Below are 23,746 nucleotides of genomic sequence, written 5' to 3'. Positions count from 1 at the left end.
TGACCTTGGATGACCTGGTAGGAAAAATGTGTAAAGCATGTGAGTCGTATGGGTTTTGCCATTCTTGTTTTCCAGGTGCTTAGGATTTAGGTTTTGTTCCTGGTCTAGTTTTTTGGACTTTTCTGGCTCCAAGGTCATGTTTTGTCTTTTATTTGGGTCCTGGTCATGGTCAGGGTCATGGTCATTGTCTGTTTTTTCAGCTCCTGAGCTGGTGTCAGGGATTTGTTTTCTCTTTCTTTTTCGTCCGCGCGAGTCCGTGAAGGGCTCATCACCTTCTACTGGGGGGTGGAGGGGATCAACGTCCCACTCGTTTATGATCGAGGCGTCGGACATATCTCCGTCGCCATCGGTCTCTATATTTGTGTCGCTGAACTCAGCCATGGTGGACGGGGGAAGGAGGCTCCACTCCCCCTCTCTCAACCGTGATGAGTTCAGCGGGAGCTCAGCTAAAAAACTGTGGCTAAAAGTACTATTCCACCGCGCACTCATTCATTCAGACGAGACGAGACAAGACAAGAACAGAGACGAAAACAAACATCAGAGACAAATCACATAGACTGGACAACTAGACAAGGCAACGCTATGCAGACATACTATATACGTTAAAAGCTTAAACACAGTTAGAGACTAAAATTTCCGTTTTATTTTTTTAACAGTAGAGGGAGCAGGAGGGAGAGTAATGGATGGCGATGACAATGGTGGGGATGTTAATGAGAAATGAGAGATGACACCTACCAGGGTGGGGGACACCTAAGTTCTATCTACAATTTTGAAATGGTGGTACGGATTTAAACAAAAGTGACCCTAAGCTAAATCAGTCGACTGTAGAACCTAGAATGGCGGCACCAAGCAAAAAACCCTACCTTGCAGCAAAAGCTGCTCACTGTTTGAAAAAAGTGGAGAAAAGAAAAGGGGGTGTGGCAGTGTAGATAGTAGTTTCGCTGTAGTGGTAAGTGAAGTGAAGGCGACTCGTATCTGGTGCAGTGCCCCAACGAACCGACTCTTTCCAAACCGTTCAAAAATTTTGAGGGGAGTGTCTCCGTGACATGAGCGTTTTTTCCTGACTGAGCGTCAAGAAGTCGAGGAGCGAAGGAGAGAGCCGCGTGTGTCTGATATCATACCTTCCTCCGTTGACCCCCGCCGTCGCCTCCGCTAGAAGAATTCTCCCCCTGTAATCTACATTCGTCCTGCCTGTGAACTGGACAGCTCCCCTGGGCCCCCATACGTGGAACAGTTGCACAGACGTCACGTTATAAATCAAGTTATCAATCGTGCACTGGATCTTGGCGCGACATCGATCCTTGACCCGTTCCGTGTGGATTTTGACCAGTTCTGAAATGAGAATGACAATGGCAATGACAGTTCTTGGTTTAAATTAACGAGGGTAATAGAGTAAACAGTGTTCTGCTTTTTACATTTTGTCAAGTTTAGTTTTGACTAAATGTTTTGACACAGACGGGGAATCGAGATCGAGACGAGGGTCATTTTTTCAATAAATGTCTTTGATGACGTCATACCCGTCTTTTTGCGAAAGTTGAGGCAGCACTTTCACGCCCTCATTTTTCGATCAAATTGATTGACATTTTTGTCAAGCAGTCGTCGACAAAGTCTACACTACGGGATTAAATTTCAGCTTGGCAGCTTAAAAATGAGTTAACTAGTTTGCTCATTAAAGTTGTCATTACAATCAAATTTTCACTAACAGATTTGAACAGGATTTCATCGTATTTGTGAAGATAGTGATCATAAGATGATGTCATCTGATAGGAAGGTATTGTACTTTTGCACATGCGCACTGGATGCAGTTGTCAACAAAAAAAGTTGTAATTGATAGTAAACAAAAGATTCCATTGATATTTATTATGAAGTTATTTAGAAGTAATACATATTTGATTTATTTTAGTTTTGTTAATTGTTAAATGTTCTGTCTGAATAACAAATAAAATAAAGTAATGATTATAAAAAAATGAGGGTAAAGAGTAAAACAAAAGGTTTAGGTGAGTGTATTATTATAAATAATTGTTAAGAAGAAATGAAATATTTGTGAGAAATACATGTTTTTTATTCGTTTTTATTGTTAACAGTTTTTGCCGACTTATTTATTTGTCACTTTATGATGTTTGTTAAAATATGTTTCCATTGATTGATTGATTAATTTATTTTATGATTATTAATCTAATCTTTTTTTACTATCAATATTAGAACTTTTATTATTTATTATTCTTATGATTATCATTATTAATATTATTATTGTTATTATTATTATTGTTTAAGTTATTGAAACATCCCAGTGCATTAAGGGATTTATAGAGCAAATCGAGAAATAGCGCTGAGTTAAATAATTATTTTCGAGATTTGCTCTAGAAATCCCTTTGTGGACTGGGATTGTTTCAATAACAATATTGTCAGTAGCGCCAGAGAAAAAAAGATGATTCAAAACGCACATGTTGCTGCACGCATTTGGATAGGCAGAACTGTGTGGTCAGGTCGTGTAAGATCTACTTTTGTGTGGGCTGTCTCAAGTGTGTCGTGTTTTCGTCACACGCACACTCTTGTTTTGATTGGTAAATAGTTAATTGTTGGTAAATTCCAGTGTAGCTGTAAGAGATTTGAAATAAAGAAGATCCGTATTTATCCTTATTAATCTCCTTCCAGATTCTTTATATGTGCACACACACACACACACAGACAATCATCTGACTCCCGCTCAGAAGTTTAGGAAAGCAGAGAGAAGATTAGAAGAATTTGTAGTCTTTCACCAACTCATTCTTTCCAAACAATAGCCAATGGTTTAATTAGAACATACAAATTGGTTTGTTTCTGACATAGCAAATATCAACTCATTCCTCAAATTCTCAAATACTTTCTTGCTTACAATAATCAATTCATGACCTTTTGAAACTCATTCATTCATTGTCCACGACCTTGTGAAACTCACTCATTCATTGTCAACGTCATAACATATTTACAAGGACAAGAAAGCAAATAAACAAAACATAACTTTTACGTTATGTAGAGGTGACGATGTAGCTAGCCTTCAACCTTACGGCCTCCATCGCACCCTCGCCACTCTGGCACCACCCCGCACAAGTCAGACTGGGGCGGCCTGTTACAAAATATAACACCCTACTGTAACAACTAACAATATTCAAAAACACACCAACCGAGCACAAGAAAATTATACGATTCCGAAATTATTCAAGTACACAAGTCATGTCCGCGCATACAAAAGAAATGTTCAAGTTCACACAAAACTAGCAAAGTACCTCATCTTCCAATATGGCGGCACCCATACAAAAGTCCAAGTCATCCCGGCAATGTTTCCCGGTTCCAAGGTTGACATCAAGATCAAATGTTTTCTTGCAAAGTTGACATCAAAACCAAGAGCAGGTTTTCTCATCCGAGAGCCCAGGTCGAATGACTTTCAATTGTCAGGCAGTTTACAATCACAACTCACAAAATCAGGCGGTTGCGATTATAACGTGAACAACTCGCACAGTTGTAAATTCACGTGCCGCGAACCCAGTTTGACCGTCCGTAGCTAACCATGGAATTTTACTGAACTGTTAAAAGTTTCCACTCTCAAAGTTAAACCACTCCTGACAACCTCTTTGTATTACAAAAAGCACTAGTTATATCCCTTCAACTATAAACACCATCACCGCCATTCATTACAGTAGCATTAAGCGAAAAAGTGATGATCTATCATAGAAACCTCATTTGAACTCGGAGAAAGGGCTGTGCTATTAGTTATTTGCGATTCGAAACCTCCAGTCGAGCTTCGAGGGATTGACTGTGCAGAGTGGTGCCCCTTGAATTGACTCCAATGACGGGTCGACGGTTAGCACATTTTCAAAATAAATGTGGTATGTTTCTCGTGTTGTATCTTCACTAATCGGGGAGTCTGGTACTAAATATGAACGGTAAGAATGCTCTGAACTCTACACGTATTATATCCCCATCGTTTTTTCGTTCACATTTGCCCAACATGTTAATTTGCTGAGCGGGGTTTATGTCGTCTGCTAGGCTAGGGCAATCAAACCACTGCAGTCTCATTTCAACCAAAAATTGCTCGTCACGTTGCATTGAGTTTGCACGCATGAGGCAGGCTGGTCACAATAAGTCTTATATATGGTAAGAATGTTCTGAACCCTACACGTTTTCGATTCCGATTATTGTTGCCTTGAAATAATAATTCGGAAACCATTCATTTACTGAACTGATGCAGTCGTATTTCAGTGTAGTCTGCTACGTATGACAGGGTCGACTTCCAATTGCTGGTCTAGCTGGTACGTTATCGGAATAACACTTGTGTTTTCTGTTAGCCGCTGGGAATTGTATACTAACTCATCATTTGGTAATGTGGATAATGAGCTACATGCCACTAACACGGCATATATATATGAGAAGAATCTATGCAAGTCGGCGAAAATGAGATAAAACACAGCGAATTCTGTGTTTACATCAGTGGCACTGTGGCACAGGCACATGCAATCTGTCAGAAAAAACACTTCTGCTTTAATTGAGAAGCAGAACATTTATTGTCATTCAGTATTGTGGAGAATATTATAAGATGTTTGATGGGTTGTTGACAGGCCAGATTTTTTGTCGGTCCGAGGGGGAGCATATCGTCTTTTGTTTCATATGTATTGACCAAGGCCGAAGGCCGCGGTCAATATATATGAAACAAAAGTCGATATGCCCCCGAGGACCGACAAAAACCACCGAACATTGTTTTTGTCATCATTTTGGTAGTGAGAAAATAAGTGCACAATCAACACAGGGAGCCATGCTTTGAAACACGGGTTCCGTGCTGATAACCACACGATTCCCGGTTTGATAACCACTGGCAATCAAAGCTGGCGTGTGAAAGCAACTTTCTGTGTTTTTGAGTTCATTAAATGTTGGGATGAATATGTCAGGTTTGAGGATGCACAGTTCTGTAGGTTCATCTCGGTATTCCACCCCCTTGGCTTTCTGTTGTAAATATTAAAGCTGAGTGATCGAATGTGGAAGCTACGTTTGGTCAAAGGTCACAGAAGATTTGCGTCGTGCAGCGAAGGAAAGAATCGCGATCTTGTTTCCGACTCAGTACCTCTTTGGTTTTCATTAGACCTGTCATTCTGCTTGCTTGGCTTTGTTAGATGTTTGCATATCTTGTTGCTATTTTCTTTGCTTTTATTATTGTTTCTTATTTGTGCTTCGTTTATCGATACAACGTCTTGTGCACGGGTCAAAATGTGTGTGTCAGGTGTCGTTTTACTTGAACTTGACGTTCGTGTTTCTCCGAACGTCTGTGTATCGAAACACAGATACACGCACTCCATGATTCTGTAAGAAGAGAAAACATATCGCTAGATTTCATTTGTTTTTGATGAATGTATGACCTTTCATGAAGTAGTTTTGTTTTTTGTTTACTTTTGCCAGTGTGCCAGTTCGTTTTTGGAACTTTGCAAAGCAGTGTCTTGTCGTCTGTTTAGGTCTGGGGAAACACCAATGAAAAGAGCCGAAGAATCCCCGAGCGTTTCTATTGGGTTTGCTTTTGATTATCCATGTATAACCTGCTTCCTGCAAATATGGTAACCGGAGATTTATTGCCTGGGGAACATGAGATTTATTTCCCAGGTGCTTGTGAATTAAAACTCGTGAAAATGATGACAAATGCCACATGTCATTAATTCATTCTGAGGATGGGTGTACAGTCTCGCTTTGGCAAAGGGCGGAATAATACGCTCTGTGGAAAAGTTAGCGAACTCTTGGAGTGCGCTAACAGTTTTAGCGCATCGCCATTAGCCAATCAACTGGTTCACATCAGTCATGTGACACCAGTACTTACTGACAATTGATATTATTATCATTCATTACATTGACTTAACATGCGAATGTCTTCGTTTGCTTGTCTTCCCGCAGTGGGGCACTGCGGTTATGAAATTAAAGGCCCCTCCTGTTTTTGGAACCGCAGGAGCTTTCTAGTTTGCTGTTAGGTAGATTTTTGGTTCCTCTTTCCTGTCATGCTCTCTTTTTCTTCATGAATTCTTTTCTTTTTTCTGCCTTCTTGCTCATTCACCTGTATTTTTTTCAAAAATCTCTTCTCTTGCCGCTTGTCTCGCGATTCATGTATAGTTTAATCTGTTAGTGTTCTGATGTAAGTCCAGCAGTAGATAGGTTAAGCCTATTTTAACATACTGGAAACTGGTAATCTTCCAGTAGGTATTAATTTAGTTTTACTAAAGCCTGCTGGGACACAAGTAATGGGTTAGTGCATTTGTAAACAGGAATCGCTTGACAAGTGGCCCCCTTCACCCCCCCTTCCTCGTCCTGATATGGCTCTGAGTAGTCGGCTGGACGTTAAGCAACAAATAAACAAATAAACAAAATCGTTTGCTTGTCTAATCTCCGCCTTCGGCAGTTGTGTCGTCATGTGTACACTTTTTTTTTATAGTCTATCATATTATTATTTCATTATCACATACATATTTAAAGACTTCTCATCAAACTCGATCGGCATTCAAAATACTCAGAGTAAACATTACTCCTGTTTCATAACAGGCCACTGAGTGTTAAATCCCTCTAACAATTAAATTATATTTCAAGGGGTGTACCATATCTAAATTTGCTAATGCACATTTTTCCTATCAAAATCAAATGAGTAAGAAGCCATCCTTATTGTTCACACCAATCAGCACATCAGTTACACGTAAAACAATTGCTATGTTGTATTTAGCGTAAAACAAGTTCCCAACATGCTCCCATAATTAATGATGAATTTTACTGCAGTGGACAAAAAAGAGCACAGACCGAGTTAACACAAACACAACTGTCTTGTCGCACACACAATATATAAAATAATAAAACATAGGTACATATTTAATACAAAAACAAAAATATCTATACATATTTCTTGGTTAAAACTTGTCTACATTTCTACATTCTTTCTTGATAGATATTAATTTCACACTTTGGCCTTAAATCAAAGTGTTTCCATTCACAGATATCCCCTTGCGGTTGTGTCAGATGAGGGTAGTCTCCCGTGCTAACAGAAGCGACCATTCAGAGAGTGGTTTGCTTCTTAGTTGGATACCATGGGTTGACAGCTCTCGCCATCAGTACCACCTGACCACTGGTGAGACACAATAGTTTCGAAACACGTGTCTGGTCTGGGTACTAAAACAATGGTCCTCCTCAGGACTAGATTTCATAGTCATACGTCCCCCACAAAGGGACTTTGCTTTGTAAATCTCGGTCCCCCCTGGGGAGGGTCTGATACTCCCAATAGGCTGTCTGTGAAGGGATACTTTGTTCTCTCTCTTTCGTTCTGCAAAGAGATTTTAACAAATCTCAGAAGAAAGTCTCTGCTGACTTTCAATTGTTTCTTTCACAACTTCTGATGTTTTATATATGTGAAAAATTACAAAGAGTGTCCATATAAGAAGCATACCCGTCTCGTCGCACACACCGTCCTGAAAGCAGCGACGTTTTTGGACGGGTTCAGGCCACTTGCAGTGTCGGGTCAGACAACGTTCGGGTTGACGCTGCTGGACACAGCCGCCATTGCACTGCGCCGGTGACCATTGACTAAACCGGTCCCGCACCCCGCCCACTGTCCACAACACACACGTGACAGGAAAAAAGAGTTAGGCCTTGTGGTTTGTTCTGTAGTCAATTCCAATCACTAAAAAAAATTCAATCGTTTGATTAATCAATCAATCGGTCAATCGATCGATCAATCAATCAATCAATCAATCAATCAATCAGTCGATTAATCAATCGATCAATCAATCAATCAATCAATCAATCAATAAACCAATCAATCAATCAACAAATCATTTTATCAGCAAAACCCAATCAATCAACAACAAAACAACATAATCACATAAATCAACCAATCAATCGATCAATTGACCGCCGATCACTCAATCGATCGATCACTCGATCTATCAATCAATCAATTAATCAATCAATTAATCGAACAATTAATCGAACAATCAATTAATCGAACAATCAATCAACCAATCAGTTAATAATCAGTCAACCAATCAGTTAATTAATCAATCAATCAGCCAATCGATCAATCAATCAATCAATCAACCAATCAATTAAACAACCAGTCAGTCAGTCAGTCAATCAATCATTCGATCAGTCAGTCAATCACCTTGCATGCTGCAGTAGGGGCAGGCTATACAGCAGCGATCAAAAGCGAGGGTAGCCCAACCCACGTAGAGCAACGTCTGGTTCCCTTTCCTTACTCGGGTCTCGCACATATATTTACCTAGGTTCTCCTCTTGGATCTGTTCACAGGCAAAAATATCAACGTATCGTCACGCTACATCTGAACTAAACCCCAAGGTTGCTTTTTATGCCAGCCTATGTTGGATCTGATCAAACCAAAAAGTCACTCGGTTCATACGCCCTTGTACTTGTAATTTCGTTGCTATTGGGTGACATGTCTAGAGAAAACAAGTCGCGTAAGGCGAAATAACAACATATACAAGCTGTCAAACTCACAGAATGAAACTGAACGCACTGCTTTTTTCACCAAGGCCACATACTCGTAGTTTCGTCAGTCCACCGCTCGTGGCAAAGGCAGGGAAATTGACAAGAAGAGCGGGGTAGTAGTTGCGCTGAGAAGGATAGCACGTTTTTCTGTACCTCTCTTCGTTTGAACTTTATGAGCGTGTTTGTAATCCAAACATATCATATCTATATGTTTTTGGAATCAGAAACCGACAAGGAATAAGATGAAAGTGTTTTTAAATTGATTTCGAAAATTTAATTTTGATCATCATTTTTATATTTTTAATTTTCAGAGCTTCTTTATAATCCAAATATAACATATGTATATGTTTTTGGAATCAGAAAACGATGAAAAATAATATGAACGTAAATTTGGATCGTTTTATAATTTTTTTATTTTTTTTTACAATTTTCTAATTTTTACTGACCAAGGTCATTAATTAATTTTTAAGCCACCAAGCTGAAATGCAAAACCGAAGTCCGGCCTTTGTCAAAGATTGCTTGGCCAAACTTTCAATCAATTTGATTGAAAAATGAGGGTGTGACAGTGCCGCCTCAACTTTTACAAAAAGCCGGATATGACGTCATCAAAGACATTTATCGAAAAAAAGAAAAAAAAACGTCCGGGGATATCATTCCCAGGAACTCTCATGTAAAATTTCATAAAGATCGGTCTAGTAGTTTAGTCTGAATCGCTCTACACACACATACAGACAGATAGACACACACACACACACACACACACACACATACACACATACACATACACATACACACACATACGCACGCACGCACACACACACACACACACACACACACAGACATACATACTATTACACCACGACCCTCGTCTCGATTCCCCCTCTATGTTAAAACATTTAGTCAAAACTTGACTAAATGTAACAAGTCGCGTAAGGCGAAAATACAATATTTAGTCAAGTAGCTGTCGAACTCACAGAATGAAACTGAACGCAACGCAACGCAGCAAGACCGTATACTCGTAGCATCGTCACTCCACCGCCCGTGGCAAAGGCAGTGCACGTGGAATTGACAAGAAGAGCGGGGTATTCGTTGCGCTGAGAAGGATAGCACGCTTTTCTGTACCTCTCTTCGTTTTAACTTTCTGAGCGTGTTTTTAATCCAAACATATCATATCTATATATTTTTGGAATCAGGAACCGACAAGGAATAAGATGAAAGTGTTTTTAAATTGATTTCGAAAAAAAAAATTTGATAATAATTTTTATATATTTAATTTTCAGAGCTTGTTTTTAATCCGAATATAACATATATATATTTTTTTGGAATCAGCAAATAATGGAGAATAAGATAAACGTAAATTTGGATCGTTTTATAAATTTTTATTTTTTTTTACAATTTTCAGATTGTTAATGACCAAAGTCATTAATTAATTTTTAAGCCACCAAGCTGAAATGCAATACCGAACCCCGGGCTTCGTCGAAGAGTACTTGACCAAAATTTCAACCAATTTGGTTGAAAAATGAGGGCGTGACAGTGCCGCCTCAACTTTCATGAAAAGCCGGATATGACGTCATCAAAGACATTTATCAAAAAAATGAAAAAAACGTTCGGGGATTTCATACCCAGGAACTCTCATGTCAAATTTCATAAAGATCGGTCCAGTAGTTTAGTCTGAATCGCTCTACACACACACACACACACACACACGCACGCACACACACACACACGCACGCACATACACCACGACCCTCGTTTCGATTCCCCCTCGATGTTAAAATATTTAGTCAAAACTTGACTAAATATAAAAAGGATAACAACAACAACGACACTCCTCCTTCTTCACCTCCTTCTCTTTCTCCTCCTCCTCTTCCTCCTCCCCCTCCTCCTCCTCCTCCTCATCATCATCATCATCATCATCATCATCATGACCACCACAACAACAACAACAACAACAACAACAACATACCGGATAAATAAAGTAGGTGGTGGTATCCCTACAGTATTTCAGCCCCGGACACACTGGCACCGGGTCGCGTGTAAAAAAAGCCCCGGCGTTAGCCATCTGGACACGGTCTTGAAACAGCCATAGATTGGTATGTTGATCTGCCTTGGCCAAAAGGACATGAATCCTGGTCTGGTTCCTCGCCGTCTCGTGGTACAGTCTGACAGACACAATGTCCGAGTCCCGTGGCAGTTTGTCCGTAGCACAGTCGATTGTGGCAAGACAGCCATCGTTACCATGAAAGCCAGGTTCTAGGTCTATCCTCACGTAGCCTTAAAAAAGCAGTGGCTTTCTCATTCAGCAAGCAATTAAGTAAGAAAAAATAGAGAAGGAAAGAAAGAGAAAAAGAAAGAAACAAAGAAAACGAGAGAGAGAGAGAGAGAGAGAGAGAGAGAGAGAGAGAGAGAGAGAGAGAGAGAGAGAGAGAGAGAGATCAAATCAAATCAAATCAAATCAAATTTTTAAAAAAACGAGGGTTGTGGCATAAGCAATTTAACGAGCTTTGTTTCAACCAGCCCTCCCCCAAAGAGGGGACTAATCTAATCCCATATTTACACGGATATTCACGTAGAAAAAAGGTAGAGAAAAACAACAACATATGAATATTTACATATTATATATTATACACAAATACATGTAACGTAGTGAAAACAATGCTGAATACACATGCATGAGTAAATGTGTTATTAAAGCATTGAGTGTTTTTGTGTGGATTTAATGAACACTGATGCTTTGGACAAATGAAAATAAAACTAAACGAAGTCTCCCATCACTGTGATTTTTTCGTAATTTAACATTAAATACAGTGAAAGGTGTTTTTTGAAAGTATTGAGACTCATTGGGACTCTCACAAATTCCGGGAGAGAATTCCACAAGACGCTACCAGAATAGGCTAAGCTTGACTTGAAGAGATCTATCCTTGGAATTGGGACGTTAAACTTTCGGTTTGGTTTGACTTTATAGTTTGCAACGAAAGTTCGTGGTGCACGGCCGGAAAGTATTTTGTGAAGGAGCATGCCTTCATTTAATTAAAATATTTCTTTTAATGGGAGAATCTTAAGTTTCTTATAATCATCAAATACAAGACTGGATTGTTTCAGTAAAATTAGTTTTAGCGCTCGCCTACGTAAACTATACAATGATTTTAAAATATTAGCACTGGCAGAGTCCCAGATGGTCGAACAATAATCTGTGATGGTTTGTATATATGCGTTAAAGTATAATAACCTTGAGTGCTGATCTGGAAAGTGTTTAATTCTATTTAACTTATATATTTTTCTCGACATTGTTTTACATAACGACCGAACATGATGGGCCCAAGACAAATTATTATCGATATTTACTGCCAAAACTTTATGATCTCCAACCTCCTCTATTGCGTCGTTACCTATTAATATGGAATGAGGATTGTTTCGTATGTTTTGTCTCTTTTGTCTTGTTGTTATTAACATGTATTTGGTCTTTTTAGGGTGAAGACTCATGTGGTTATACTCCGTCCAATGAATGAGATCATCTACACTGTTCTGCAACGATGAATAAACTTTGTCTAATGTTTTATCAGTAGTGTGTATGGTCGTATCGTCAGCAAAGAGTTCGCAGTCATAATTAATACTAAGAGGAAGATCATTAATATACAGGGAAAAGAGTAGTGGTCCCAGGACAGAACCCTGGGGAACCCCGTATAACACATGTCTTTTGCTGGATACGGTTGAATTAACGCAGACAGACTGCTCTCGCCCGGCTAAGAAAGAGGAGAGCAGGCATAAGGTTTGGGGTGACATTCTATATTGAACTAATTTTCTTAATAGTAATTCATGATTAATAACGTCGACAGCTTTAGCAAAATCGACGAATAGGACACCACAGAGTTGATTATTATTAATGCTACTGAGCCAACTTTCAAGAAGGTTTGTTAATGCTGTGTGGCGTGAATGATTTTCTCTAAAACCTGACTGGCTGGAATGTATAAGATCGTATTTCTTCAAATGAGTGGTCAAGTGTGTAAATATGTGTTTTTCAAGTGGTTTTGATATAACAGGAAGAATTGAGATTGGTCTGTAATTGGCGGGGTCAGAAGAACTACCTGATTTAAATAGCGGGATTACTTTCGCCTCCTTTAATTTGTTGAGAAAGTAGGATTTGTCAAGGCACACATTATAAAGATATGTAAGGGATTCTGCAATAAAAGGGGCAGACAACTTCAAAATTTTCCCATCAAGATTATCCAAACCACGAGTACCTCTTTGTTTTAAGCACAACAGATAATGGAAGACTTCGCTAACAGATAGCAGAGGAATGTCTAAATTATGGGTAATATTTTTTGAATCACAAAACTGTTTCAACTTGTCCAGATTATTCTGTTTCGATCTATCACTTGTAATTATTTTGTCAATAATAGAAGTAAAATGAATGCTCAGATCATCAGCAGGTATATCAATAACGGAAGATTTTACTGTATCTTAACGAGATAATTGGTTGATCACCTTCCACATGGCTTTTGAGTTTTGTTTTGAACTGGATGCAGCGAGCTCACGGCAATACTTTCTACGAGCTGCACGTTTCATGGACGTTACTTTGTTTCTCTGTTTTCTGTATTCTTCTTCTTTTCCCTTACGTTTAAGAAAATCGTGGTAATCAATCGCACGTTGAATGTCGCCTGTAAGCCACTTAGGTTTGGGATGTTGCTGCACACGAGAGGTTTGAAATGGTGCATGTTTATCATACACTTTTATAAACAAGTTGTACCATAAATCAAATCGGCACGGTTGGCTTAGTGGTAAGGCGTCCACCCCGTGATCGGGAGGTCGTGGGTTCGAACCCCGGCCGGGTCATACCTAAGACTTTAAAATTGGCAATCTAGTGGCTGCTCCGCCTGGCGTCTGGCATTATGGGATTAGTGCTAGGACTGGTTGGTCCGGTGTCAGAATAATGTGACTGGGTGAGACATGAAGCCTGTGCTGCGACTTCTGTCTTGTGTGTGGCGCACGTTATATGTCAAAGCAGCACCGCCCTGATATGGCCCTTCGTGGTCGGCTGGGCGTTAAGCAAACAAACAAACAAATAAATCAAATGCTTCGTCGGGGTCAGTATAATTATAAATCATTGAAAAATTCGTACAACTGAGTTCCGAAAGGTATGAATCTTGATCAAGTTTTGAAAATAACCTATATGTTATAAATTGATGTTTTAGTTTTGGGATTCTAACCCCTTTTTTCGACCACGTGAGGCACACTGGAAAATGATCGCTACAGCTAAATCTTGGAACTGAGGTTTCAATAATGTTAGCTCGAGTTGACACACATATATGGTCTATAAGCGTAGATGAGGTAGCTGTAACTCTTGTTGGAATCGTTACTAACTGTTGTAAATTATGCAGGGTTAACTTTTCCATCCATCTTTCTTTATTTGGTGTTTAACGTCGTTTTCAACCATTCAAGGTTATATCGCGACGGAACTTTTCCATCCAGCATTTGTTGGGTTTCACTAAATCAAGATTAAAATCCCCCAACAGTATAATTTCTCTGGATTCAAGACTATCAGCGTCCATCATATCATCAAAATTATCGAACCAGTTAATATGTTCAGCTGGATTCCTGTACCAGAAACCTATCAAGATTGGCGCTGATTTAGGCAATTTTAATTCGAGCCATATTGTTTCAACTGAATGCTGCTCTAAGTGATGAAGTCTATGAAATGATAAAGACTCGTGAATATAAACTAGCAAACCAGTTTCTCATGTTGATGTAGGGTCTCGACGTACGACATTATATATACTTCAATCTTAACTTCCGCATCCGTGATGTTACTGTTTAATCTTGACTCAGAAAGACCAAAAATGTGAAAATATTTGCCTGAATTGAGTAGAACAGTTGCTACCTCATCCAGCTTATTTATGGCATGATTTATATTTAAATGCCCAATTCTGAGACCATATTTCACAGGCCAGAAACTCATAGACATAGTCATAAAATGAACAAAAAACAACAAAAATAATCTCTACAAAATAATTTTAGTGAGTATTATCTCGTAGAATAATAAAAAGCAAAACAAATTAAACTACTAAATACGCACGGTAAACCAAGGAAGGGGAAAAAACAAGTAGAAAAGCCGATCTGCACGGAAAATGTGTCGTCAGTAACAGTCTTATTATCACTTCTCTGCCACAAACACTATTATACTGTTCAAAAAAAGAAACGCATAGTTGCTACTTGCCAAATTTGTTTTATTTGTCGAAAAAATTAACAGAAAATCCAATATTTAGATTATTTGTTTGAAATTTGGTATGGACACAGTTGAATGCACACCCAGTTCATTTGCATCTTCAAATGAATCAGTCAATCAATACGATTGGGTGCCGAGGCTGTCAAGTCAGTAGGGGGTGTGACTGCCTTAAGCAGCAACAACTGCCCGGCACCTTCTGGGCATGGACTGGATCAGATGCCGGATATCTTGCTGTGGGATGGTGTCCCACTCCTCCTGAAGTGCCTGCAATAGATCGCGGTGATTTGCCGGCGCTTCTTCTCGCCTGCGCACACGTCTGTCCAATTCATCCCAGAGGTGTTCTATCGGGTTCATGTCTGGCGACATGGATGGCCAGGGAAGCACCTGGACATGGTGGTCGGTGAGGAACTGGGTGGTGAGTCGTGCTGTGTGCGGGTGAGCGTTGTCCTGCTGGAATATGGCATCCTGGTCAGCCAGAAGAGGAAGGGCGTGTGGGCGCAGAATTTCCTCCACGTATCGCTGGGCAGTTATGCGCTCTTGGACGTGCACCAGGGTGCTCCTTCCAGCGGTATTGATCGCCCCCCACACCATGACGCCTCCACCACCATGAACGGGTGCCTCATCCACACAGTTGGGCGCGTAACGTTCGTTTACTCTCCGGTAGACCCTCCTCCGACCATCATGTCGCTGGAGCAGGAAGTAGGAATCGTCGCTGAACCACACGTGTCTCCAGTGATTCCGGACGGTCCAGCAAAGGTGCTGGTTGCCCCACTGCACTCGGTTCTGGCGATGGCGGCGGGTGAGGACAGCTCCTCTGTGAGGTCTGCGAGCTCTCAAACCAGCTTCATGCAGGCGGTTCCGCACGGTCTGGTCCGATAATCGGTGTGGCCCGGGGAGAGCCTGGACAGAAGATGAGGCCGACAGGAAACGATTCCGGAGGTGGCGGAGCCGTATGAAGCGGTCGTGAGCAGCAGTTGTCGCCCTTGGTCTTCCCGCTCGTGGCAAGTCAGCAACGGAGCCAGTGGCTTGAAACCTGACCCACAGTCTACTGATGGTGCTCTGAGACACGTGGAAGTGCCTGGCGATTGCACTTTGACTTTGGCCTGCTTGTAAACGACCCAATGCAATTTGGCGGTCTTCTCTGCTCAATCGGGCCATCTTTCGTCGCTGAATAATTGTCGTCTGATTTCTTTGTGGCGAACAATCCGCTTTTATGGGTTTTGGAAGACATGGTGAGAGCTCAATATTTCCCGAGTTTCACGAGATTACACTGAAGCATGACAAGTGGTCATGCCAAATGAGCAATTTTGACATTGTAGCCACTGATAACGCATGCGTCACGTGCAGAGCTCACTTGTGGCAATGGACGAAAGGTCGACGACCAGATAAACATTTTCTGCAGTTTGGTGGATATCCTTGTAGCCATATAACTAAATTAACCAAATATTACAAGCTATGCGTTTCTTTTTTTGAACAGTATAGCAGTAGAATTATGAACGCCAGAAGGAAGTCTGTTCAGATGAACGCGATGTAAGCAGAAACTAGATATCGTTAGCACAACGAAGTGTCACCAGGATTCTTTAAAAAAAAAAAAAAAAAAAAAAAAAAAAAGCACCAGCAGATTTCAAGGTTTGTCAATGACACTTTTCCGTTGAGTGAACACACGATAAATCAAAGAATGCCAGCTTCGACCACACACACACACACACACACACACACACACACACACACACACACACACACACACACACACACACACACACACACACACAATTCATGTTGGGGAAGTTTGTATACAATTGTTTTCTTAAAAAAACATAATGATTTATGTTGTTGTTTATGTACATGTATGTGTCTTATAAACCTAAATGGTTTCATGACAATAAACTATATTCTTATTCTTATTCTTCACACATTACATACCCACACACACACACATACACACACACACACACACACACATTACATACCCCCCACACACACACACACACACACACACATTACATACTCAAACACACACACATACACAATCTAAGAGGAGTCGCTATGTTGGTTGCGAGGTCTTTTGTGATAGTAGTTCCGAGACACTCTTCAATACTAGTAAGGCACAGAAAACTGCTGTTGTAAACGGCAAGCCTGCATGTAGTTAAGGTAAGCCTGCATTACAGTTGGGTGGACAGGCGGCGGCAGGAGGCGCTGAACAGGGTCACTGCCGTAAGAAGCATCAGACATTGGAGAGGGAAAGTGGCGATCAGCTGCACCGTGATCACCCACAGGATAGCTGTCCTCTCGAGGACGTGCGTACCTCCTGGGGTCAACGGCGGCCCGGCAGACTGGCTCCTCAAAAGAAACCCCGGTATCTGGAAGGCTAGAGAAGGCACCTGGGGGTGGCGCCACGTGGACCTTGGTGAATGGTGGTGACTGCTGATTCGTGGCGTTGAAGAAAGGAGGCACAGGAGGTTGGGGAGACCTGTCCATGTGGCAAGGTTGGGGTGGGGGGTATGAGTAGTGTTGTGACTGCTGCGGGGATAACGGAGGAAAATCAGAGTCATAATGGGGGGATGAGAAGGTTTTCGGGTTGGTGGACGGATGCGCGGGTCGCTTTATGGAGAAGTGTTGGGGGGCGAAGGTGTCCTCGTCCTTAGAGTGGACAGGTCGCCTGGCTGGACGATTGGGGGCGGGGAACAAGGTCTCTGCCAGTTTGGCTGTTCCTTTGGGGCTGGGGTGGATCCTGTCCCCGTACAGGGCCATGCGGGGCGCCCCATTTGCAGTGATGAAAACAGGCGTGTTGTCTACGAAAACAACGCCCAGACGTTCACATACCACAGCCAAGTTTTTGTTTAACGGGTTGATGACGTCGTTCAATGGAGAACGTCCTCGTGCGGGAATAATGGATGATGCACGGAGACTGGCGAAGGGGAATGCCAGTCTCAGTGATGTCACGACATCCTTCCACGCGTCAGTCGTTACCGCCACAGATGAATGAACACAGGTGTTGATGCCAACGTGAAACGTGACCTGGTCCACCTTCGGCATCGGCTCTGTGCTGTGTGCCCAGGCTGCTAGCTGTTCTGGTGTCATTCCTGGAATGCACATTTTCCTCGCAGCGTCCTTCGTGGGCACGGATTTGCTTAGGTCAATATTTCTGACGACCGAGTCTCCTAGCAGTAGGGTTCTGGCGTTTATGTCAACCGCCATGGTACTAAGTCTGTCGGCAGGGGAGAGGCGGGTTGGTTTCTTGGACAGACTGCCTCGCTCTTCCTTGTGGACACCGGCGGCTTCATCATCCAACTCTGCAGCAGACGCCTCATCACAGACGGATGAATCGTCTTTGTCAGATGAGGACAAAGGTATATCAGACGGGGGTTTGGCTGAGTGGGGTGTTGGGAATGCGTCTGCATCATTCTACCGCTGAGTGTCCGACTTCGCTGGATGGTGTGGCGAGTGAGTGGTTCCTTTGATCAGTGGGAGTGAGGGTGGACTGCGGGGAGGAGAAGAAGCATTGTTTGTAGGCTCTCATCTTCTAGTGTTGTCACTTGAGCCTTCAATGATAACACCTGCTGCTTGAGGGCATCATGAAAAATAATCTGCTACCAAATCTCCAATGCCTTAGGAATCATTTGCGTCGAGAATATTGGCTCCACGGGCCGAATTCAAGGCCTTCGCTAGTATATTCGTTGTCTTGTCGAGAGTTCGCCATTTTCAGACTGACCCTCCACCACGAAATGAGTCGCATCTCATGTCGGGCGGTTCTGCGCTAGGCCTATTTTAAGTCCGGGGGGTGTTGGGTATCAATTTTGAGATTTCGCTAAAATGTTATTCTCCGGTCTTTTATCTACCCACATCTATTACCTGATATGCTCAAAATGCCCTAAATATTGCATAACATGCTTTTGAAGCACCCTACCCGTGCGTTTTTGTGAGATCAGCGATGTGTTTTAATTGCCCCAAATCATGCCATTTTGAGTCAACGATCGCCCCTACAAAACTTCAAATGGACCCGTCGATACACACATGAATGAAAAGGGCTTTTCTCCAGCTTTCAAACTGTGTCATTTCTATTGGTTAGACTAAAATCAACTGACCAATGAGCTATCGGAAAATAATATGAATTCCGTAAACAATACGTCACTAGGGGGAATTCCGTGTCTTCCATTGGCCGCCTCTGTCACGTGACCGCAACAACCCAATCAGCGCGACTTTCAGTCTGAAAATGGCGAACTCTCGACAAGACAACGATTATACTAGCGAAGGCCTTGAATTCGGCCCGTGGAGCCAATATTCTCGACGCAAATGATTCCTAAGGCATTGGAGATTTGGTAGCAGATTATTTTTCAACTCCTGCTGATCCTGAAATCGACGATGACGCCGATGAAAGCGATGAAGAGATGGATAGCGACAAGGAAAACGACCGACCTGAATCTGCCGACTAAAACAGCGGAGAAAACGAGGAGGAAGAGAAAAACGACGATGGAGATTCTAGCGACGAGGCTCTCGTTGATGCTACCACACCAGCTATTCAGGTCGACATTCACCAGTCAGTGACACTGAACAACGTGGAGCTGATGCTACCACACCAGCTATTCAGGTCGACATTCACCAGTCAGTGACACTGAACAACGTGGAGCTGATGCTACCACACCAGCTATTCAGGTCGACATTCACCAGTCAGTGACACTGAACAACGTGGAGCTGATGCTACCACACCAGCTATTCAAGTCGACATTCACCAGTCAGTGACACTGAACAACGTGGAGCTGATGCTACCACACCAGCTATTCAAGTCGACATTCACCAGTCAGTGACACTGAACAACAACTTGGAGCTGACCATAGTGACGAACTTCGATTGCAAGTGCAAACTGAAAACACAACTGCACCAGCTGAACCCAAGTGATAATTCCAGCACCAAATCGAGGAAGGGATGCATTTCGCAGTTTTTGCCTAAAGACATTCTTACCAGGAGAAACGACATGGCTGAGTTTAATGAAGGTGAGTTTGTTTATGTTCTGTCTGTCATCACCCCCCTCCCCCTCCCCCCTCCCCCTACTGTCTCCTTCCCCTTTGTCTTCACTTATAGTTATACCAGAAACATTAGGATTTTGCTTGTACTGTATCCATAACTGTTCACTCTTTTTTTGTAAGATCATACTTGTGATCAGCTTTGGTTTAGGTGCAACAACAAGCTTGATTTTCTTCTTCTTGCTGCTTCCACATGGAAAATTACCTGATAACTTAATATTGATTTTATTTAAGGTTTGAATGTTGATTTTTTAGTTGATTTCAATTAGTAAACCACATTCTTCTGGTTGTGTGTTTCAGGCGAAAAAGACATGATTCTGCTTGGTGTTCTCGCTTCCACCCCAATGACTGAAGGCGATGTGGATAGTCTGATACCTTCTCGGAAAAGTACACAAAAACAGAAGAGAAGAACATACCTGATCGACTTCAAGGCGGTATGCAGACAGACGTTCAAACAGTACCTCAACAAGCAGATCCGGCCCTTCGTCAAACCTTGTGCGCAGGATATTGTGTGTCCCTAACCATGAACGCAGCGTGTAGTTGGTGTGAGACGTTTGTGTTTTCTGTGGATATTGGATTTAATTCATGTGTTTTGGTGAGTATTCGGTGGTGTGGTGCCATGGATTTCTGATGTTTGCTGCAACCGAGGTTGAGGTAGGATTTTTTGGTTTTCTCTTTGTTTCTGTAGGTAAACTATTACATGTATAATGTTCATTGTTTTGTTTGATTTTGGTCTAGTTAGGATGTTCATTTTCAACATGGTTGTCCTCCTTTCCTTCTCAATCTCCACTATCTAATATTATTACTGACATGTAGTTAGTGAAAAGTAACTGTTTCGTTACTTTTGTCGGTTTCGGTTTCATAGTTACTAATTATTAAAAATCATTACTAATTACTTGTCTATCACTTATGCTTGTCTTTATCTTTCTCAATATTTTCATACATGTGAAGTAATTAATCATAGAAATAGATGAAAACTTCAGAAGAAGTTCCTACTTTTTTTCAACGATACTATTTTTAATCAAATTAAATAATTAACATAAAGCTAATAAACTTCAAAATAAATGCATAACTATGATGTTCTTATGTATTTTATAGTGTAGCATGTCTCTGTGAAAGAGCATATCAAGATTTGTTAATGATTAACTTGAAACAATAAACTGACATAATTTGCCTAATCCTGCGTTCCTTTTTTTCAAATTGCAAATGTTCACACATATTCCAAGGCTTATATTTTTCTTAATAATATTTGTTGGGGGAAAAATTGCTCGACATGCTAGTTTATGCACTGCCTGATGTGTGGAAACATTTGTGTGGAAATTGAGGGCTGGTTGCTATTAAGGAAAAAGTTCTGGGGAAAGTCAAAGTTGTTTGGGGCTGTTTTTCTCAGAACCGTCTTTTCGAAGATCACCTTAGTCACGGGCTTATAACTCGAAAAGTTTTTGTTTTTTTCTAACATGGTTTTCACCACTGGATAGAGCATAAAAAACGCTTTAAGAAAATGTAAAATATAGAAAACATGAAAATGTGAGATGTGACTCATACCGTGGTGGAGGGTCACTTTAATTTATTCTATACAAGAAACACTTAACTAGGGTAAAAGGAGAAACATAATCCGTTAGTCGCCTTTTACGACATGCTGGGGAGTATGGAACGCCTCAACTGCCTTATGTTGATACAAAACATTATGTTGGGTCAACTTGTCATGACTTTGGGTGGTTTTGTCATGATGTTGGGTGGTTCTGTCATGATGCTGGGTGGTTTTGGAAGCTCCGTCGGGCTTCAATTAGCTTTTGTCGGGCGTCAATCCCCGATGAAGACCTCGAAGTTTCAAATGGAAGCATGTTAATGTGTACATGTTCAACATCTTAATTGCGATATCCGCAGAGACACCGCCCTGATATGGCTGGGCGTTAAGCAAACAAACAAACAAATCCGCAGAGACAATTCGTGTTATCACTTGGGTGGCGTTTCATCATAATTATCGTTATTTAAATCGTTCATTTAAATAATCATAATATGCATTCACTCATTTTCATTACGTAGAGACCACTCGGTTTTCAAAAAAAGACGAAAACCACATTCTGGCTTTTTAGTTGACATGTGATAATTTTGTTTAGCTTAATTGTTCACCAACATGGGCAATTGGGTGCCCAGCAAAAAATATCTGTAGTTTTCATTAGATCCACATTGTAAGATGAACAACTGAAACACCGTAGTTGACAAATGATGCAATAACGTAACTATAACAATTTTGTACACAAAATCCACTCAGACAAGATCAATGAAATTTTACTAGCTTGTAAAACAATCACTAAGCCATCATACTGACTGAGGTAATGATGTGTTTCTGCGAAGCAGGCTTAAGAAAATACGACGGTCTAAGTGACTGCATGGTCGAACTTTTCAGTGGCGGTTTTGAGACCTGCGAACGGTGTGTTTACAAGTTACACCAGCGGTACACTTAAATCCGTACAACCAATTACATGAAATGAAAGGTAAAAGGTTATACTATTAGTTGGTCTGTGGACGTTTGAACATCTTGCAGATTTTTGAGGCAAGAAAAGATTAAAAATTGCCTTTTTTGGTCAAGTGCAGATAGCAGAGTATCAAAGGAGTATAAGTAGAGAGTAGGTCTTGCTTATCCGAATGATATATTATTTAGCAATGTATGTCTACACAATTTTTTAATCTATAACCGACGCAGTTTGTCAACAAACACGTCGAAAACGGCAAAAAATGGCCCACAGATGATTGCATCGGAAAAGACGGTAACGGAGATGACGGTATCGGAAAAGACGGTAACGGAGATAACGGTATCGGAAAAGACGGTAACGGAGATGACGGTATCGCAGAAGACGGTAACAGTGATGACGGTATCCGAAAAGACGGTAACGGAGATGACGGTATCGGAGAAGACGGTAACGCAAATGGCGGAATCGGAATGTAGTTCACGGCCGACAATATCAGAGTTGATAAAAGTTTAACCTTGACATCTGTTTGTATTAGTTATTATAGCTGCAGTCACAGAGACAAACGCATGTATGGTACATCACCTTCAAGGAGGATCTCCGAGTCGTCAGCCCAAAGCGTTGGAACGAAAAGCAGACAAAGTAAAGTCAGTTTCAGCATGTTGCAACGATCACAAAGCAGCAACGACTCTGTCTGTCTTCAACACAAGGATAATAATGTTTTCACGTCTGATTCAAATGTTAGATGATGTAACTGGTACTCTCTGTTGTTCAGTCCGAGAGGCTGTGTTGAAATCTGCTCCTGCGCCTGGTGTGTTTATAACACAGATGATTGATTTCAAGCGAACGTGGCTGTTGCCGATTGGATGACTCTTGTTTGACGCACACGTGTAGATTGTGAAAACATTTGTTTATTGAGGTTTCGTGGCAGATGGGAACAAGAAACTTTATTTTGATTACGTACGTACAAGGTGTGTTGTAGATTTGTTTGAATTATCTCATCGCGTATTGGCTGTCTGGTGAGATTACACCCTGTAGCCGCGGGAATGTGTCACAACTTGACAATCCACATTTTGATTGGTTTTGATTATTTTCACTTTGTCTAAATAAATAGTTGTCATCCTCACGCCATTGTAAGATGGGATAGTCAGCCTGGCCAACTGTTGAACCTAAAAGGGGAGTACTTATTACGTGTGTTTAATTGTTTTTAATTATTTCATCTCGACTGCAATGCGTTAAAAGCAAGTTCAACATTTAATTAACTACCTGCTTACTTCTAGGACGTGTTTGCATCTTTGGTCCTTTTTACATAGAGGGGGGAATCGAGACGAGGGTCGTAGTGTATGTGTGTGTGTGTGTGTGTGTGTGTGTGTGTGTGTGTGTGTGTGTGTGTGTGTGTGTGTGTGTGTGTGTGTGTGTGTGTGTTTGATTGCAAAGATGTGTGTGTCCGTCCGTGTGTTTTGTGTGTATGAAGTTTGTGTGAGAGAGTGAGTGAGTGCGTGTGAGTGAATGTGTGTGTCTGTGTGTGTGTGACT

The 23,746-nt window shown here is 41.3% G+C and overlaps 1 protein-coding gene across 2 annotated transcripts; it reads right to left on the bottom strand.

Annotated features, from left to right (window-relative positions):
• Positions 1–642: 642 nt before the first annotated feature.
• LOC138980644 (uncharacterized) lies at positions 643–23,163 on the bottom strand. 2 transcript variants are annotated; one of them, XM_070353554.1, is made up of 5 exons: positions 22,797–23,106; positions 10,463–10,770; positions 8,153–8,288; positions 7,439–7,600; positions 647–1,332 (listed from the first exon to the last, which is right to left on the bottom strand). In XM_070353554.1, the coding sequence occupies exons 1-5, from the start codon at positions 22,870–22,872 to the stop codon at positions 1,016–1,018; spliced, it is 999 nt and encodes a 332-aa protein (XP_070209655.1). In that variant the 5' UTR covers positions 22,873–23,106; the 3' UTR covers positions 647–1,015. The 2 variants fall into 2 exon arrangements, 1 of the variants encoding a protein (XP_070209655.1); XR_011460416.1 differs by lacking the exons at positions 7,439–7,600; positions 8,153–8,288; positions 10,463–10,770 and having other exon boundaries at positions 643–1,332; positions 22,797–23,163.
• Between the last annotated feature and the right edge of the window lie 583 nt (positions 23,164–23,746).

Source organism: Littorina saxatilis, linkage group LG11, assembly GCF_037325665.1.
Source record: "Littorina saxatilis isolate snail1 linkage group LG11, US_GU_Lsax_2.0, whole genome shotgun sequence".
In the NCBI taxonomy this organism is placed as follows: domain Eukaryota; kingdom Metazoa; phylum Mollusca; class Gastropoda; order Littorinimorpha; family Littorinidae; genus Littorina; species Littorina saxatilis.
This window is presented reverse-complemented; position numbering and strand designations above follow the sequence as displayed.

What these genes read in the sequence shown, in the direction of transcription:
- LOC138980644 (XM_070353554.1), bottom strand. Translation starts at nt 22,872, where the DNA reads ATGCTGAAACTGACTTTACTTTGTCTGCTTTTCGTTCCAACGCTTTGG. An exon ending in CCCCTACTGCAGCATGCAAG is followed by an intron (nt 7,601 to 8,152) that starts GTGATTGACTGA and finishes TGTTGTGGACAG; the next exon opens with TGGGCGGGGTGCGGGACCGG. An exon ending in CGGTGTGTGCGACGAGACGG is followed by an intron (nt 1,333 to 7,438) that starts GTATGCTTCTTA and finishes TTCTCATTTCAG; the next exon opens with AACTGGTCAAAATCCACACG.